The sequence below is a fragment of the Gavia stellata genome, chromosome 4 (genome assembly GCF_030936135.1).
Source record: "Gavia stellata isolate bGavSte3 chromosome 4, bGavSte3.hap2, whole genome shotgun sequence".
In the NCBI taxonomy this organism is placed as follows: domain Eukaryota; kingdom Metazoa; phylum Chordata; class Aves; order Gaviiformes; family Gaviidae; genus Gavia; species Gavia stellata.
Genome location: NC_082597.1, coordinates 72665533 through 72686747, shown reverse-complemented (window position 1 = coordinate 72686747; position 21215 = coordinate 72665533). Strand labels below are relative to the sequence as shown.

General features: G+C 39.9%; 1 protein-coding gene across 1 annotated transcript in view; it reads right to left on the bottom strand.

The window, feature by feature from the left end:
- The window catches only part of AEBP2 (AE binding protein 2), a 48885-nt gene extending 28199 nt beyond the window's left edge, over positions 1 to 20686 (bottom strand). The window contains exons 1-2 of the mRNA XM_059816554.1: positions 20061 to 20686; positions 1818 to 2025 (exon numbers count right to left, since the gene is read on the bottom strand). Coding sequence (XP_059672537.1) covers positions 1818 to 2025; positions 20061 to 20686 — 834 coding nt within the window. The remainder of the gene's footprint in view (positions 1 to 1817; positions 2026 to 20060) is intronic.
- Positions 20687 to 21215: the final 529 nt, after the last annotated feature.

The window sequence follows — 21215 nt, the reverse complement described above, 5'->3', positions numbered from 1 at the left end:
ATTTTGGGAGGCAAAACTATTTTGTCAAAACTTTCATGGGCTCTTCATGCATCTACCTAGTTTGGTTTGCAGCCATTATCTCAGTATTAGCTTGAAAATACACATTTTATCACACCAAGATGCTTATCACGTTGCTTTTAAGTTCTCAATAAGCAGTTACTACTCCCACTTTTCTTCAAATCTATAGTCATTGTAGTTGAGTAATATCTGAAATCCAATCAAAACCGCAAGAATGTAATTTCTAACACCATTTAAACACCTCGCCAGCAGGTGGCAGACAAATCCGTGAAACAAAACAGCCAGGATCAATCCCCTTCCATAGCATCAAGTTGAAGAACTTTCAAAAAATAAACCAACTCCAGTAGGGGTATAAAAAGTGTGAACTGAACGCAACAGTTATTAGACACCTGGTGCTTCCAACAAGCTCCTCCTTCAGAAAGACAAATACAGTCTAACGTTTTCTAAATAAAAATATCCACAAATCATGTCAAATGGAATGTAAGTGAACAGAAATACAATACAAAAAAAAAACGCTGAAAAATCTTCAAGTCCCTTTTTAAGAAATTAAAAAGGGTCACGGACGGGATAACAAAGATCCCCAGAGATGCAGTTATGTGAAAGCCCACGGGATACCAATACACCTCATCCCTTTCATTGTTTCATCCAGGACTCATATAACACTTACAAACTTAAGAAGTGAACCACAGAAATCATCTCATGGGTGGCTAAAAAGCCAGCTCACTGGATGGATGATTCTGCTTAGAGCTTGGAATGAAAGAAGTCACCAAATACGAAGCTGAACACATTAGCTAAATACAACCAGAGTCATGGCTGTCTCAGTGACACAATTGCATAGTAAATTATTTAAGGTAATGCAAATCAGCATTTTATTTAAGTCTCTTATTCACTCAAGATAAAGTGCAATGGCCTAACATTTTACTTCTGGAGAAGTGACAGGACAAAAAGTCAAAACATAATGACTATTCTAGGTTAAGATTTTATATTAGCTCTCCAAGAAATTAAAGGCCTGCAACATACAGTGCCAAAAGCAGGAAGATTGCCTATATTTGATGTAGTTTACATGACATATTCCAGGCATCAAAGGTAATTTGGGAGGTTGGAGAGGAGTGGGTAGTTAAGTACAGAGTTGAAATTACACTACCAGAAGATGTTCTGAAACTTTAAAATTGTGAGACCAACAGAAATTGCATCTTTTGACCAGGGATTAGACTGAAATATATATGATTATGTATGTACTTCAATTTAAAAAAAAAAACCTTGATGCAGTTATAATGAAGGTATACTTGCCATCAGTACTACAGAGTTGTTTTGGTAAGACTTTGTACTTTCATGACAATTTTCTTACATCTTCCCTATTATACATTCTGTATATATTTTACCTCTAGCGAGACTCCATTCGTAAAAATAATCAAGAAATGACTTCACCTGAGTTCACATGCAATAACATGTACATTAATAGTTTTAAGAAAATGAATTCCAAGTATAAGCACTTAAAGATATACCAACAGCTTCAGGATGTTGAGAAGTTAGCACATCTATCAAAAACCTGATAGCTTCAAATCATTTATTAAAAAGAACTTACTACATTCTTAAAATTAGGTATTAAATTAAAAACACAGAATACCAAATCAAGTGAACTATGCAAAAGACACAGCCAATACCAGACTGCTGAAGGACCAACCTTAATTGCCACTACCCAGGTAACTGATACTTTGAAGGATAAAATTTGCTACTGTCATTAAAGAGTAAAATATTGGCAACTAAGACAGAGGGAGAAAAGAAAAAGTAACACCAACCCCTCCTCGTTGACCATCCACATGTATGGAGCGAATGTGATCTGCCAAATCTGGGCTGGAGCTGAAGCAAGCATGACAATGGTCCCAACAACAGTTATAAGCAATGCTTTTTGCAGAGGAGGCAGGAACTCCTTGTCCATTCATCATAACCGGAGTTGAACGCCCACTGGAAATTGTGCTGTCTACATCCATAATAGTGCTGCTTATGCTGTAAGAAAAAATAAAAGAGAAAGTTCATATTTGTTGCATGTTAACAGAACAAAGTAAAAAATCATAGCTCTTTGGTGTTTGTTTCAGATATATTTAGACAGGTTGAAAAGGAAATCTTACACAAACTTACTATTTATTGTGGTTCATCACCTTAACTGTAACAAATGTGCAGTCAGGAAACAGCTACTAATACTTGACAGTATAACTTCTTCTGGACACTGACAACAAAAGGGAGGGATGAAAAATTCTCCCGTTCACTGACGTGTCAGAAAATTAACTCTCATGTGACTAACACAGTCATTTTTAAGCTACATTAAACAGCCATTCATTATTTTTATTTCCCAGGAGAGAAGAAAAAAAAAAAGGCAAAAAAAGAAGGGCATGCTGGGTCAGACCAGAGATGTATCTAGCCCAGCATCCACCGCTAACACTACATCCTTAAAACAAATACAGCAGTGAAGTTCTACAGAAAGTTTAAGGTATTCCCACACTTGCCCCAGCAAGTGCATCACATGCACTTGCATGGTCTGAACTAATGCGTTTTGTTTTGTTTTAAACTTTCCAGAGAAGCCAGCAGCAGCAGTGGGAATACGTGGCCAGCAGGGGTCATTTTCATCAGCCGTTCTGCTCTGTGTCTTGGCAGATACAGAACCAAGTATCAAATTGGAACAGAAAAAAAATTGCAGAGAGTGTGCTCTTTCCATATATAAGCAAAAAGCATGGGAGATAGATGGATATTCTTCCTGCATAAGCATTAAATAGCTACTGATGCACCTTTTTTAACCTTGTGAATCTGTTTGTTACTTTTTAGGACCTTTATGTTTTTGTCTTCCACAAAGCCACAGCATTACAGAACAGGTCATCTTTGAAAGGACCTCAGAAGATCAGGTGGTCAAATCTCCTGCTCAAACAAGAGCAAGTGAGATCAGATTGCTTGTGGTCTTGTTCAGTTGAGTTGTTAATGGATGTTTTCAAAGGCTGGAGTTTCTGCTACAATTTTCCCAATGTCTAATTAACCTCATTGTGGGGGAGGGGGGAAATTTCCCAACATCTCATCAGAATTTCCAGTGTTGCAACTTCTATCTGTTGCCTCTCATCCTTGGCAGCTGTAGGGCTGAGATGACTCTGACTCCTCCTTTGCTAAACCTCACTATCAGGTCACTGAAAACAGCAATAACCTTGCCCTTATCCTAAAACTGAAGAAACCCCATCTCTCAGCCTCTCCATGTATAGCATTTGCTTCAGCCTTCTTACCGTCTTGGAGACCCTCCACCAGATCCTCTCCAGTATGTGAGTATCTGGGATGAGTCCCAAGCTGGACACAGTAATCCAGACATAGTCCTAATGGTGCCAAGCAGAGGTAAAAAATCACTTCTATTGACCGCAGAGATACACTTTTGCCAACACAGCCCAGTATGCAGCAGTAATTTTTACATAGGTGTCTTTACGTATTCTTCTGTGCAAAGTGCAAGGAAAAGAAAATCTAATTACATTACTTTAAAGAAAGAAAATAATAATTTCCTATTCAGCTCTATATAATATTCATAATTTTCTAACTTTTATCATATCCCTTTTCTCCCCCACCTCTTGCACATAATTACTATGCTAAAGGATTCTGTTTTTAAAGGTACAGGTGCTGTTCCATATTTTTGGCCATCACTGTTTACATACCCATTATTGTTCTAGCACACATTTTGAGAAGGATGAAAGAAAAACTATACCATTATTCAAAATTTGAAGATATCATTAGCATATTTGCTCTTTTGCTCTAAAAGCCTTTACTAGCAATTTCTCATGTTATCTGTATCTTTTTTAATCATTACTATGCTAGCAGTTTTTTCCTGTGATAGATTTTGAAATCATCATAGGTATTTGCCTTGTTTAGATTTCTACCACTCACCCACCATGTGGATTCCACTGCATTTATCAATATAAAATATCTTGCCTTAGTCAAAATAACAGATTCTGTTTAGCAATGCTTTCCAGTTATGCTTTAATTTTACCTAACCCAAGCAATTTGGTTTCATGAGCAAATTCTGACGCGAGAGATACCAGCAAGGTAACATTTACGAAAACGCTGACCACCATATCCCAAGCACAGATCCATTAAAAATCTTCACCTAAACCATTAGTCTCCTATTGTTAAAACTGACCAATTATTTTTAGGCCATTGTTTTCCAAGTTAAAAAGAAAGTTTTAGAGACCTTCTCAACAGTTTTTTTGCTTTAATAGAAGTGTATCAAATACATACTTCCTAAACACTATACAAATGCCACGTGCTTCCCCCCACCCCCAATTTCAAAAAAATATTGACAATTTACAAGGCATGGCTTCTACCTATGAAAGTCATAGAGGCTCTTTGCTGCTACACAGCATTTACACACAGCTTTCCACGATCCCTCCCCATCTCCCCCTTCCCTCACACCCAAAGTAGTCTCGGTTCCTTTCATGACATACAAGCTCACAATCCATGACTAGCAAATAAAGAAAAGGTGGCCAACAGAAGCCTATAGATATTGGTTTTAATCTGTTCCATATCACTGCCTTTCCCAAAAAGCTTTTTTTTTATATTCACCAGAAACTTCCAAGAAAATGCAACTATCACTGAGCTGAAGTTACCAGTCCCAACAGCGTTAACAGCCACTAACTACAATTACTGGTAATAGTAGTTTAAGATCCCTCTAGGAAATGGTCAGAAGCTTTAAGTGCAAAATATGTTGCAAGCAATCCCAATTTTTCCACCATGCCAGGCCCACAATAAATGCAACTAGGGGACTGACATCCCCTCCTTCCTCAGCTGATGCCTAAGCCAAAAATTATCCCCAAAAGTAAAATTTGTAAAACTCTTATGAAAGCAAAATTTGCCAACAGGATGATAGGAAAATTGAATAAATAATTAAATGTGACCCCACACACACACCTGAGTTTGAGTTATCCAAACAGTTTTCTCAAAATCAGTACTTAGAAGTAGGTTTGAATGCATACAAGATGGCACATAGCCTGACCACTTCTGTTGCATACAGTAATGTTACACACATCAGTGGTTCCAACAGGAAGTTGCTTAACCAAGGATGGCACAGCACTGCAGATACAGCACTTATGCAATAGCTGCCTCAGACCATTTCATGTGGTTAACTAACCCTAACTTTGTCACAGCTGAAAGATACCGAAGTACAGTACTTATTAAGTAGGAGCTCAAACTTCCAAGCTATTTTCGTTCAGTCCGAGTTTCTACATCCACTGACAGCATCAGTACCATTCTTAAACAACCCACAAATAGGCATAAACAAACTTCCAACTAAGAAGATGTATGGTGCTGGTGACCACAAGGAAAGACTAGGAAGAGGTATTTAGCATAGTTCTCTCAAGGGTTCCCTGGTTTTACAGCCTGGTCTTAAGCACTAAAGCAATGAGAAAACATAACCCAGAATGAGTTCTGTGAAAGAATTGGGGGTGGGGGCAGAAACGTGCACTCATGCACATGTGTGTGGTTTCTCTGGTTCACAGGCATGCAAACTGGTTCACTTCTCTAAGCAGAGATGAAATTGACGAACGTGTAGCATAAGAGTTTATTTCATATTGCAAATGCAATGCAACATACCTTGACCACCTGATGATACAAAAATCACAGGTCTCTAATTTTACAGCCTAAGGAATGCAAATATTTAGGCTTTTTTATATATATATATGCTAACCTACCTGTAGAAAGTTACTCTTGTTTTTGGAGAAAAAGATATAGAAGTCAACTAGTAAAACTGCTCCAGCAAAAGGTATTCTGATAAGTAGGGTTATTAGTGACATGAGAAACCAATAACATTTAGAAAGCTCATTTAGCTGTAACAGTTTAAATGTTTGCTTGGTTTGGTTCTAATAGCCTAAGCGTTTGCTAAGGGCTAACAGATTAGAGTTACACACACAGTATCAAAATTTAGTATCAGAGGAACTGAAATAAAAAAAGGTTGCCCATAGCACTTAAACCAAGTAGTAACATATAGAATTTCTTGGAAATTGAGGATGAAATGCTACATTGGACTATGATTCTATAATCTATTCAAGATATAGTCTAAAAATGGTAAAAAAGTAACCCAAATCCAGATGAGTGATAACAGACCAGTATTTTATTTATTAGACCTGCTGATTCACTTTTTTGGGTTTTGGGATTTCAGAAAGGGCGTGAGGGCAGGACATACAAGTGGGCAAGATGTGTGCACACTCTCCACCATCCTATCTAGTCCACTTGAGTCTTTTCCTGACCAAAAGAGTGGAAGCATGTCAACTCAGCCTAAGAAGGGCTGGACTACTGAAATTGTGTCTGTATTTCTTTCAATCTATGAATGGGGCTTTTCAATCCAATTTGACTTTCTACCTGCTTGGGATGATCCAAGAGAGGGAAAAGTTCCTTAACAAAGGGAAAGTAGTAATAGAAATTACATCCTTCTGCTTTCTCATCTGAAATCCACAAAGCCTGTAAGTGGAAAAGTAACATATATTAAAGAGGAGAAAATGGAACAAAGTAAGGAAAACATAGACATTCTTGCAAACTACTCATAACAAAACAAAGACATTGAAACAAATTTTTAGCTAAATAAGTTAATGCAAGTTTCTCTGCCTTTTTCTAAGCCCTTTTTCCCCAGCCAGGAGATCTGTTTAAATCCTGACTGCCACTATCAAAGCAGAATGACACAAGTAGAACTTAAGCACTTCTGGCATTCCCCTATTGCTAGTGACAGACAGGTCTGGGTTTGCTCCCAAGCTGTAAGCAGGCTCCAGCTCCATTGTAATGGATCTATAGACCATAGCCTGATGAAGAACATCAGACATTTGAGTTCCAGAGAGTTCAACTCAGGGGTCATACTAAACAATAGAGCATCAAAAACAGTCACTGCTGGAGAGAGCCTGCATACACAATAGCTGTTTTTAAGAAGCATCATTCAAAAGACCGACTAATTACTAAAATTTAAAACTGTTACAGCAAGCACAACGTAGTCTTCGAGGTTATGTTATCCTTACTTTCATCCTAATCTGAGCATCAGAATCAACTTGAAGTAAAAATCACAGCTCTAGAGGCAAGAACTGAATGCCTTTCTAAAATACATCACTAAACCCACACCTCATTTTACCGAGTCTGCAAACACTGGCAAACAGTGCCTTCCAAATGCAGCAAGGTAGACCTGAAAACACAGAATCTTCTCAGAAGAGTAAGACCTTTTTCCTTCCTCCTACAATTTTTCCCTCTACCAGGATATCAACAGCTTTGAAATGATACAGACATTTAAAGTGTGTTAATTAAGCAACAACTTTAACACAAGCTTGAATAGAGGAATCATTACCTCAAAAGGCACTGTTTCAGGTCTTATTTTTACCTGTACCTACTTTACCTCTGGCTAGAAATAATACATCTTCATAATCAAAATGATAAAAATTTTTTTAGCATCACTTTCACTTTAAAAGGTTAGTACCTGCACAATCTATATGTGTGTGAACCAAATGTGTCTAGCTGGTTAAATCCAGTCCAAACTGTATTTAAAAACAATTCTGAAACTGAAACAAAAAATAATAGCTAAAAACTTACAAGAAGTTGCAAGTCATTTTCACTTTATAAAAAACAAAAAGTTCTTCAAGCATTTTAAGTCCTGGATTATTCTTCTCTTTTAAGGATCTGAGCAAAATTAAGCCATTGTTAGAGTCATGTAAATATGAATATTTTCTATAAAGAAAAAAAATCTCCAAATTATTCCCAATTTAAAATGCACAAATTTTAAACCACACAATTTACCACATGCGCATTTGGGCATTAATTGTTGTGTACAGTTAAATGTGAATGAAAATATAACAAGCCTGTGATTTTAATGCATTAAAGAAAATGGTGTATCGCACATCATTCCTGACACATGCTTGGCTCTCCATGATCAATTTCTTCACTACTGCGAGTAACCACTTCCATTGAATTTAATGAACGGGATGCCCCAAATTTTTTTCTTTCCCTTTTTCTGTTAATCTTTCAGAATAACAGACAGTAGGAGTCTAGAAGGAATATCAACAAAAACAAAAGAATGGCATAATTTCATTTTTACTTTCCATGAACGCCCATAAGCAACTGTGCAATTGAAGTAATGGTAGAGCCAGGCACTGAACACATGCACAAAAGCTCAATCAATTTGCTGTTATACTTTTAATGTCTGCTAAACATACTCCCTGTAGACCTTAACTGAAGTAACCTTCCCTCAGGCAAAATTCAGACCTAACAGATGGGCCTTATACCATGCCCTTGTGGGTCAACAAGCACTACTTCAGTCTGATCAACAGGAGCTCATTTCAGAGTTACAGTACTTCCACCGAGAATGCTCAGCTTCCAGTCCCCAGATGTTCAGTAGGTAAGCAAAAGATCCAGCTAATTTCAGATAACACCAAGGGAAACGACTGTGACATATCCTATAATAAATAACCTCATCTTGTAACGCATCAAATTGAAAACGAGCAGAAATGTGAACACACATTGCAGAGTCTCTAAAACCAGCACTACTGAGTAGCCATCAAGCTGCACACTACACTAATGCAAGTGAAGAATGTTCAGAAACAGTTTCTTCTAAAGTACACAGTGATAATCCAGTCATAAAGCACCAAAACCACAGAAGATTGCCTCTGACTAGATGAAAAGCATAATTAACATTCAAGAATCCAAATACTACGAATCTCACTGGAAGTAGGTGAATATTTTAAGGATAAAAAAATACCCTGCTAGTTTCTTTAGCTTTTACTAGTCAGTGAAGTACCCTGTCATTTCTGCATGGAGCTTCAGCTACATTGTTCCAATCCATATGAGGGAAGCTTACAAAAGAAAGCTGAACTGTAACATTCAGATAAAACAAACTCAGAATAATGGAAACACTGTGAACGACAGTTGTTTCTTACAGCAACTTCAAGGGTTAAAACCTAGAATAAAACAGAAAAGCTTTTACAACATGGAAGACCAAATCACAACTAGGTACTAATCCCAAAAGAAAACAAACAGCATCAATCGCAATCATTCAATTACAAATGCCAAGTCAAAACAGAACAAAAATTGAAAGGGAAAAAACCCCACCACCCATGCCTAGTGACATACCCCAGCACCTCATTATTTTCATTTCACTAGGAAAAGTCAAGAGTAAAAACAAAAACTTCAAAGTTTACCCATTACTCTATTCTCTATTCCTTTCCAAGACAAGGGGTGGAAAACTCTGGTGTACAGCTCTGGCCAAGGGACTAGTTCCACAAAAACAACAGACCACCGAGCAGTTTTACAGTTTTTTGAGGCCACCAGATTCAAAGTGATTTACACTCACTACTTCCTAATGCAATCAAAGGTCAAGCAAAGAGAAATCCTCACAAAGCTTGAGAATTATCAAATTATCAACCCTGAGCTCCCCTCATCAATAGAAAGCTCCTCCATCTGTCCTGGGAATTTTATTTATCTTTTTTATAAAATCTCCATCACTTGCAAACATGGGAGCCGCTATATCTTCTCCAAGAAGCATCACATCATTAACTTTTACTTTTTTATATTCCTCCCAGCAATATGAACTGCAGACCAAGGCTGTTAAAAACTGAAGTAGGACAAACATCATTTCTAAGAGCTAACAATTTCAATGGTACAACTGAACTTGATGCAACTGATTAGTAACAGAAATTGCCACACTGTTCCTGAATGAAAGCAGAGGAAGAATAATTTCATATGGTTTTGTATTAAGATTTAAGTTTTCCTGACCTTCAATGAATATTAAGCTCAATGAATATTAAGCTAAGTTTAATGCAAACCTCTTTATGAAGTTACTGTCAGAACATCTGCATCAGGGTACCAGAATGCAATAAAATGCGGTGCTCAAGGCAACTACACACAAGTGTCCAAGCAGATTTAAATTAATCTTTGCTTTATGCTCTCCAAATGATCATGCCAATTTAAAAGTGAGATTAAAACAGATCTGAAAAAAAATGAAGAGTTCACAGAACATGAGCAAACACTATGAGACAGCAACAGAGTAGAAAAGTTTAACATTTGCCTCATCTTTTTTGTTCCTCTCCCCACCTTTGGTGAATTTGGTATTTTATGATGCATCCACATTGGTAACAGATATACTCCTATTACTAAATTTCCATGATTTATCAATTTAATTCTCCAAATCGAACATAAATGTTTCACAAGCAAAACAGTTTGCCTTGGTTTAATGGATGTAGTTTGATTGTGGCATGGAAATGCCACAATGCTTTAGAGCTTCTATAGTTTCTTTTCATCTAACCAGCAAGCAATCCAGAGAGAATCTTCAAAGTAGACAGAAAAATAACTTCAGCTACCCACATTTCTAAGTGGGTTTTTTGATTATTTTCCTGAGAAAACCATTTGTCTTTAATTTAAATAGAAAGTATCCAAAATAATTTCATGGCTGATAATGATCAGTTTCTGAATTCAGGAAAATCTACCACCACTAAGAAAAAAAATAGTGTATGTGGATAAACCACCATCAAAACAAAAACAGATTGCAGAACACTAAACAGCTGCCAAAAAGAAAGCTAATTCACATGGCAACAAGTAATTAGAATACCTGAAGCAAAACAGTAAGCCAGAACTATATGAAGTTAAAGTCCACCACTGTGTTTTAAAGGCAGCACCTTCTGTTCACATCTGCTCTTACAGCTCCTATCCACAAAGACCCCTGGTATCAGACAACACAACTGACTCCATGGCTCTTCAGAGGCAAGGGAGGAAAAACAGGATAGGCAAAAAGTGTGTAAGTCAAAGTTACTTTGTGAAAGTGAGGGAGAATTAACCTAGCAAGTAAGAGATGCAATACTAAAAAGTTAAGGGGGATAGAAAAGGAAAATAGGAGTGTTTGGTGGTCTAGCATTTTCCAGAAGCACCTTCAGGTTCTTGATACCTTTAAATAAGTAAAAGCGACATTAAGGCAACTTCTAGATAAAGGAAAAAGACCATGATTTCCAGGACTGCATGATTTAAGAGAGCACCCACTCACTTGGAAGCACTTGTGCTTCTGAATCACTTCGGCGTTTTTTTTGGAAATCAAATCTATGCCTTACACAGATTAAGTTATTCTAAAAAAAAAAAAAGTCAAAATCAACAAGACCCAAAAAGTATTCATAAATCAATCTTAAAAAGAAGTCTGCAAAACTGTTTATTGAATATCTATATAGTTACATGACTACTAAGAAATCAACATAGTGGAAAATAAAAGTCAAGGGAGGGAATTTTATACAGCGTGACAACTGATAACATTAAAAAACTTGTTTTGAAATTCTTTTTGAAGCAGCAGCTTATTTTAGAGTAAAGCTACATCTAGATTAGGTATAAATATCTAGAAAAGGGAGCAACACTGCAAACACTTCAGATTGATAACATAAAACCAGGGGAAGACAGAAAAGCCCTTCAAGATAGAGAAATTGAAGGAACTTAAAATAACAAACATACACAGGAAACAAAACAAGACTGAGAAAGCTTGTTATGAATCACCACCTCTCTAGAGCTGTTTCCACTCTCCTGGATCACTTTGGTTATTTAGATTCTTAGCCCTAGAATATTTGGGCTCATAATATTTACATAACACAAACCCAGGTTATCACTGGTTTTGTAGCATACAGAGGAACAGGTAACACAATAAAGAAACTTGTAATGCTGAAATATCAGAAGAGCAGTGAGAGAGTAGAGCAGGTTAAACATACATGCCTTGTGATATGACAGCACAAAGACTACGTATGCAAAAGGATTACGCAAATCAAGAAACTGTAAGTGGTTCTCCCTTAAAGATACAAATAAAACTGACTTTCATTTCTGGGAACCACATTTATCTTCAACTTGATAATCTCCTTGGAAAGCTAGGGAACTGCAACAAGTGGCTCATAATTTTCAATCTTTACTGATAAAACAGTATGTTTACTAGCAAAGCTTTAGAGAAGCACAGAAGAAACTCATTCAGTCATTAAAGAATGGCCAGAATTAATTTTTTTTTTTAAACTGTGCTTTCCATTCTGAGAATCATAATCAATATGAAGTAGTCTTATCAGCACTGAAAATTAACAGCCTTCAGGCATGGTGTCAAGGAAATTCCACCCACTCTATTACCCTCCCATCCTCAGGATATCTTCCCTCACCCCCACCCCAGAACACAAAACTCAAAATGAGCAGAAGACAAAACGACCAAAGAAAGATGCAAAACTCCCAGAGGAGACCTAAAAAAACCCCTCCAGTTTCAGTTACGGTCAGGTTAGGTTCAACTTAATATAGAATAAAAATACATAGAGAGGATAGCATTCTATGAAGTAGCAGCTTTTCCTATTCATACCTCAGTGAATAGTTTCTACTTCAAGAACTAACTAGGCATCAAAAGCAGAGAAACCAGCAAAGTAAAACTCCACTAATTGACTCAATTCATAATGGAAAGCTCATAAATTAAGGTCCGATTCCTGTTCTGCTGGACACTGAATTAACTACTACTTGTACGAATTGTCTAATCTACAGGTTGGCATGCAAGTTAGCCTAAGGAAGCCTACTTAAAGACATGACAAAAGTAGTTTTATTTCAAATGAAAAAAGTTTACATTTCTCTGTTCACTGTGTATATAATGAAAATATTTTCTTCGCACCTTTAAGATTTTTTTTATATTTGGAATCTAAGTTATGATTACAGCACAATAAACTATAATGATCAAAATAAGGACTTTGCTGCAATTTTAAAGGGAAACTGGTAATTTGTACAAGATGCTGCATGGAACAACATTAAGATTAACAATAAGTGGAGATTTTTACACTATGTTCTTATTTAGGTAAAGCATACTTAATATATGATACTATCACTGTATGTGCCAATAATCTTGTCTTTTACAAGAACTCAAACAAGTTAGGTTCATTTTACTCCCTCCGACACTACACAAGCTATTTGAATTACAGCACTCTTCTACAGTGCATCAGGATGACAACAGGACTTCCAAGATTATAACAAATCTTTTGCCTTTCTATCACTATCAAATATATCTGCATATACCTTAAGTAACCCTCTATTAAAGAAAGTATCCTTTAAACGTTAGCAATTGAAGTTTAGCAAAAGATATTTAGGATCTTAAATTCTATTATAAAGAAGAAAAGTAGATATGGGAAAAGAAATGCCAGGTCTTTTTTTTTGCATTTTACCACCATGAAGGGAAAGAAGTACACCAGTATCTTGAGTGAGAGGCTTCAAATTTTTTTCCCCAATTATTTGTTGTTTTTTAGCTTTGCAAAATCACAATCTGAGAGTTGTAAACGTTATCTTAGCACATCACAAAACCAATGATAAATAGCAAGCATAATATGGAATATTTATATTTTGTTTTCTAAACCAAATTTACTTGAACATGTTCATATTCTAAACATGAACAACTCTAGACAGAATGCATATAAAGTTATAAAAAGGAAACAGTTATATAGATAGACAGATAACAAAGCAAAGAAAACTCTACCTCAAGAAAATCTTCCAAAACGACCACTTTGTTTTTTTGCAAGGCATGCCACCATATTATTTAATGGCAACTGGGAGAGTGAATAAAACTCACTGTTCACACAATGCAGTTTCTTAGTCTCTTCTGTTCCTTTCTCCTGCACTAGGTTAACTGGAGATTACATTCCCACCTGTTTCAAGGATTCCCTGCAATTATTTGGCTCCTTTACGGCAGGGACCAATTTTTCCCACTTCCTTTGGGTTAAGCTCTCGCTTCTTCCTCAGGCTATTAGGCACATCTCATTCCCTATCACACCAAAAGTATATGACACCTTAAACGCTCCATCTGCTCCCTTCTATGCCATGTCCCCATCTTCCTACCCAATAATAGACTGCTCTACAACTACCCCAATGCAATGGGTTCTAGGTGTACTTCCATACTGCTGTCTTCCATGCTAGATCTGCAGACTACTGATTCCTCCATCATTATTGGCTAGTGTTTTTCAAAAAAGGTGTAAATATATTAAAGCTATTGGAAAGCTGTGCAGATTTGAGTAAGAGTGGCTATGGTAGAACATTTCCACTGCATCATCCAAAAAAGTTAGTTTGATCTGTGACCAACTCCAGAAATGCATGATGTCACATCTTTGCCAAATGGATGTTCAGGCTGCACATAACACCCAGTTTAACTTAACTGGAAAGTGGAAAAGGAAAAAAAAAAAAAGAAGAAAAAAGACCAACACTATTATTTCCTCTACTGTAAATTCCCCAAAACAACCCACCAATCAAACCTCACATTCAGAAGTTACCAGACTTAATGATGTCACAAACTTAAACAAAATGCACATAGACCTGTATGGATTTATAAATACAACATAAAAGCAATACCATTTATCTGTTACACTGAATAGGAAAATATTTTTCTCAAATTCTATGAAGTATATTTACATCTTACTACAATAACAGCTCATTATAGCAAGCTCTTTCATCTAGTTCACAAATAGACCTCATTTTAACCACTCAATTATACCAAGCAACAGCTTTAGTAATAAAGATACTTGCCATACAAAATATCTGGGCTGTTTCGTCTTCCTATCAAAAGCTATTTTCTTCAGTGCCAGAAAGGCCTGAACATAACCATTACAGAAACAAGGGGTTTATTTTGCAATTTGAAAGCAAATGACAACAGCAACAATAAATACAGTCACAAACACTGCAAATACACTTTTCAGCAGAATTTTGGAATCTCAGGTAATCTATATAGCCCACTCTGAGACGTCAGTATTACACACAGTCTAAAAAAATTTAACGACTTAACCACCTTGCCATAAGTGCTAATGAATGATTCTTCACTTCCTGGGTAGGAACAAGTGAGACTATGCAGCAAAGAGAGCCCTGAAGCACTTTTTAATCTGGTCACATGGATACATGAAGCATACCTATTAGTACCATATGCCTTCCTGATTATATTCCAGATTTACTATTCTGCCCTCATAAACATCACTCATACAATTCACATGTCAGTCTTGAAAATTCTTCACTTTTAAGAGTTTAAAAACTAGATAAAATAAAGGCTATATTTAAACCTTTAAATAACTAATATTTTGAAATCATCATACATATCAAAGGTTGATAAGACTTTCATTTTAAACAAGATTAAAAAACCTCAGCCTAGATCCTGGATTTTTCATGTCTATATCTCTTATCTTTCAACCTGTTAGTTTCACACTGCCTCATTTCACTCGATAAAATGAACTGAAGCACAAAAAGGTTTATTATTGAAAAACTTTTCTGCCTGTTTTCAAAACTGCTCGCCTATTACACAGGAACAGAATAATAACATTTCTAGAAGTATTCTAGAAGTCTAATATGGTTAAGATAGCCAAAAGTTTCCTTGAGTATTATTGAGTATTCCTTGAGTCAGTCCCTCCCAATAACCAATTCTGTTGGTGAATAACAGTAAACGTGAAAAGGCTCAAAAAAGGAAAAAAAAAAAGCCTTACAAGTTACATGAATATTGCCCATTCTGTGAAAAAGATGGACATTTATTAGTGCTGTTCCTGGGGGGAAGATTACTACATAGGTCCAACAACAACCTGTTACATTTGGCCTACCAACTAGTCAATCAACACTTATATACTAGTGAGCAAAACAGCTGATACCTCCAGCTGAAAATATTTTTTCAGTGCTTCTTGCCTAGTCAGTAAAAGGAGGGAGCAAAGGATAAACTGCTAAAGAAGGGTAAGGATAATGTAAGAACAGAAGACCAGGGGTAACTTCTAGGTGATAGTACAAAGACACTAGACAAATCCACACGGGTGAACAAAAAAGCCCTTCACATAGCTTTACTACTTACATTTCTGCCAAACATCTTATTACAATTGCAAGATCTACCACTGTGCTCTAAATCAAACAAAATCTGATAACGAATCTACTTCAGATTTAACTATACTTCCATAATAAACCTTCCAGTAAACAACATTTTAATTATTTCAGTAATCTAACACTAGGTATTTGTAAGTAAATATTGTAGTTCAGCAATAACACATCAGTGAGCTGCAGATACATCTTCACTGCATTCAGATCAGCTGATTTATACCCAAACCCATGCATCTGCTTAGGTCTAGCTTCAGTACCTGTGGCCCAATGCTAAACTCAGTTACTGTGTTTATAGTTAACTGAACCATTATTTTCTCTTTTAAAGTCGTATCAAATGTTTCTCAGCTTTGTAATAAGACTAGCTGCTCCAGAGAACTCTGGAGAAACACATCCATCCTTTCAGCACATGTCTGAAGTTAGGGAAAGGCACAAGAAAATTACCAGCATTCACATGCTGATAATAGTCTTTGTTGTAACTGTAAATCTGGAGGATAACTAGACTTGAATGCAGCCTATTATTATTGAGCCAGCTGATTCGAGCTTGCTCAAAAGTTGCAGAAAAACTTTAGCACAACAGTGGGAACTTAGCACAATTCCAAGGAAAAGCCTGGAATGATTACAGATCAACAAGATAACCTACCAGTCCTAGAGTTACTGCACTCAATTCTCATTACTAATACCACTGAGCTGAAAATGCCACCTAGTTATCCTAGGTATCAGTTTGGGTTTTGCTTTTTGGTGTCTGGGGGGAAGATAAATATGTTTTAACAAAGTACAAAGTCTGTCTATGTGCATGGAAATAGCTGGTTAAAACTCACCCTAAGTTTCAGGGCATCAGTATTCAACATTGTATTTGTTTCTTGTGTTGTTATAAACACTTCCAGCTTTCCTACAGTAATGCCCCAAATTATTTACTCTGTTAGCAGATACTCTCAAAATGCATTTAAAATATTAGTAATAGAGGTTGCTGAACGGTAGCTATATTTTGATCATATGCAAGATTTTCCTGTTCAGCTGTTTTATTTGTAGTTTATTTTATATTTGATACCACTAGAACAAAAAATCAAAGAGATGACACATTGGTAATCGTGGAGAACGATAAAGACCCTACACAGGGAAAGAGGAATTTGATCACTCATGGAATTCAGGTGCTCTCACCACACCCTCTTATTTATTCAAATTTTCTAAAGAGGAAACAAGAAAAAGAAAATCCCAAGCCTAGGGGCATGATCTGAATGTTACCAAACCTGCCTCCAGCAGGAGAATATTTACCAAGTATACCTTTCTACCAGTTTCCTCTCGCTTAACCCAGGGACTGTAAATTCAAGCATGTTAGTTCAATCTCTCTCTTTCCTTTTCTCTCTCTTCCCTCCCCCAGGTAATCTTCACCTACAGCACATTGTGAGATGAGACACCAAGTTCCTTCGGACTTCAGAGACACAGGTAGCCAGCAAAGGTCATGAAGTACTGTACAATATACTATTTCATATAAAACATCACTTAATAGAATCTCATTCTCTTAATAGTTACAGAATTTACGTATTAATGCAGAGGTGGCCAAATCAATGAATGATTAAGTCTTTAAGGATTTCATATCACAACGTATATAAAGGACACACATATATAAAGGATTTTATATCATAACATATAATCCTAATTATTTTATATCATAAACCTATATCTCCACCTATAAGTCTAAGCTGTTCTCAGCTCTTCACTGGTATTTCACCATCCCACCTCACATACTCTTTAGCTCTTCGGCACATCCCCCGCCTTTTTGCAACACCCCGCTTGTCTGTCTGATCATCTAAAAGGTACAAGATTACGTTGTGACTGGCTTCCCAGCAGCAGCAGTCATTTGGATCACTAGATCAAGCAAGCGACTTGCTGGACTACACGTAGCAAAAATAATAAAGCATTCTACCATACTGCAGCAAGGAGTGCACACAAAATGAAATTTTCGATCACCAGGAATAACAAATGGCACTCTTGGTAGAGCCGAGTAGGAAAAGAGCAATGCAACAAGCAGGCTTTGAAATTACAGCACAAAATTCCCTCTCAGCAACTCAAGTTTTCAGCCTGGAAATTCAAGATAAAACTTTGCAAAGATTAAAAACAAGGCTCATTCCTTATTTAAGCCACTAAACGCAAAGAGTCACAGTCCTGCAACTGAGTCTGTACCAATGGTACTGGGAAGGAGCAACGATGAATACACACATAGATTTAACTGTGTGACTACAGCAAGAGAACCATGAGAACAATGACAGAGAAAGAAAGTAGCACACTATCTCTGGAGTGCACAAGCAAGACATAACAACACTGTACTTCCAGAAAACCCCTGCAAGTTATTTCCGTTATTTCCTCAACCCACAAATTGACGTGCACTCTCATAAGACCAGGATTGGATTTAGAATTTAATTTGATGAAAAACAAGAAACTATTATCTTGAAACTCCATTATGTACCTGTTGTTTTTCCAGAACTCTACTCTCATACTTAGGCAATTTCATGTAAAAATCTCAGCTTTTGGAAAAACAAACCAAACAAAACCCCAACACCTACCCCTCCTTTCCATCCTGCACGAATCTGGAAGAAAGAAAATGTGACTCCTACGAGTCTCAAAAGAACTGTTTTTTTTTTTCTCTCTCTTCTTAAGACTTTTAGGCCAATTACATGGTTTGGGGGAACTGACTCACAAGGGCTTTGTTTGTTTTTTTTAACACTTGAGATTAGATCTAGTGATGCCCCACTTCTGAAATAGGGGTATTTGTATAGCTACACAGAATTTGATCTAACATATATTCAAAGTACATTTCTGGACCAAACCACGTAATTCTTCACACTTAACAATGAAACTAACTTAAGAAAGTACAAACAAAATTCTAATCGTTACTTAACTGTAACTCTAACAGGATAATCTCAGATCTAAGTCTGATACTTTTTAATGCTATACTGAAATAAAAAAAATAGCACGAGTTTCTTAAAGTCTTTGAAAGGACTAATTAGTAAAGGGACCTACAGCATTTTAAGACTGCTCTTATGTCCATTTTCCATGCCATTTTCAGTTTGTCAATTAAACCACTGCACACAGCATCCAAGAAAGCTACTACATAAGCCATGTTCTTTGAAATGCTTGACTTAGTAGGCTAAATCAGACCTGAAATGTAGAAGCCAACAATGTGTGAGAATTTGGTTGTGCCTTTCCACAAGAATCAAGCTGATGTCTTGGGAAAACGAGATGCATACCTTTAACATACAAAAATCTAAGAAATAATCTTTACATTTACTATTACAGAACTCGTCCAAAGATGTCTTTGAACCCCAAATTACTGAACCTCGCTTAATTCTGTGCATGCTTATTACTTGTGCACACCTAATACGGAATGGCTGGCCTCCTTCTCATTTTAGTGAACTAGATGGTTTTTTCCCCCTTATGCTTTAAGAGGTTACTACTCAGCTTTCTGCCTCTAGCCCAGAGACCCTGGTGCGGGTGCAGGTAAAACCACATCCATACATCATTTCCCATCCTGGAGCTTTGGTACACCCCGCCCGTGCGTTAGCGCAAGACACAACCCTAAAAAACCCTAAAAGCACCACCTAAAAAAAAAAAAAAAAATCAGCAGCTTCCGAGGAAAGCGGCAACCAAATACCGCCACCTGAACAGGCCAGCGCCCCGTGCTCCGATCGCAGCGGGGGCCGCTCCGGGGCTCTCCGTAAAACGCCGAACGGTGATGGCTGCAGCTCCAGCAGCCCCCACGCAGCCCGCCGCCCGCAGTCGGGCCGAGGGTGCGCCCCCTCCTCCCAAAAGCAGCGGGCAGGCTTTCGGAGGGGGCCTGGAGGCGCAGAACCGCGGCGGGCTCCCCGCGCCGCCGCAGGCCGCCCCCCGCCCCGCCGGGCACAAGTTGGCCGGAGAAACCTGTGGCTGCCCCCCGCCGCCGCCCTGACAGCCCCCACGGCCAGGAGGGGGCCGAGGGGCAGTTGGCGCCCGGGGACGATGGGACCCTTGGCCGCTGCGGCGGGGCGGGCGGGCGGGCGGGCTGGCGAGCCCCGCGGCGCTGCGAGGCGGGGAGGTGACCGGACATGGCGCCCGCCGGCCTCCGGCCCCGGGACCCGAGGGACGCCCCGGGACCCGGGTAGGGGCCGGGGAAGGGCGCAGGCGGCGGCCGCCGGCGGGGGGACGCGACGCGCACTGACCTGTCCTCCGAGTCCATGCGGCTGAGGGGCTCCCCGTCCGAGGACATCTCCAGGCTGCCCCGCCGGCCCCCCGACGTGGCGCTGCAGCTGCTGCTGCCGCTGCTGCTGCCGCCGCCGCCGCCGGTGCCGTAGCCCTCGTCGCCACCGCTGGACACGCTGCTAGAGCTGCTCCCCCCGCCTCCGCCGCCGCCGCCGCGGCCCAGCCCGTCCTCCTGGCTGCCCCGGGGGCCCTTGGGCTCCTCCTTGGCGTCGGCCTCGCTGCTGCCGCCGGGGCTGAGCGAGCGGGTCTCGTCGCTGCAGCAGCCACTGCTCGTGCTGCTGCTCCCCACCAGGCTGCTCTCCTCCTCCTCGCCGCCCTCCTCCTCCTCCTCCTCTTCCTCCTCCTCCTCGTCCTCGTCCTCCCCGTCCCCGGCCTGGCTGGCGCTCTCCGGGCTCGGCTCCGACATGCTCTCCGCCTCGCCGTTCAGCAGCAGCAGCGACTCCGTCTCCGCCGCGGCCGCCGCCGCCGAGGACGAAGGCGACGACGAGGATCCAGCCCCAGCCTCCTCCTCCTCGGCCGCAGCGGCCGCCGCCTCACCGGGAAGCAGCCCCTCCGGCTCCGCCATGTCGCTGCGAGCGGCCGCCATGGCGCCTGCGAGTCGCTGCGAGCGGAGCGGAGCCGGGCGCGCGCGGCGGCGGCAACGGCGGGGGCGTGCGCGTGGCCCGTGCGCGCGGCCGCGCTCCCTCCCCTTGCCCTTCTCACCCGCACAATCGCGCGGCGGCGCGAGCCGCAGAGAGGAGGGGCTCGGGCCGCCGCCGCACGCGCTACGGAACGCGCCTGGGGACAAAAAGGTTGGAAGGGCGGAGCGGCGGCCCCTGGCGCGGGGTGCTGAGGGAGGCGGCGCGCAGGAGGGGCGTTAACGGGAGGGAGGGGAGGGCAGGGGCGGAGCGGGGCGGCGGCGGCGGGGATCCTGGCTCGCTCCTAGCGCCTCACTTGAATCGCGTCATCGTTACTCACCGCGGCTAAACGCTCGCGTGCGGAGGGGAGTCCCGCAGGACGAGCCGGGAACGGGAAACGAGGCACTCCCGGCCGGGAGGCGCAGCCCCCGCCGCCGCACCGCCTTCCCCCCCCACCCCGGGAGAAACCCCGGCGGCGCAAGCGTCCCACGCCTCTCA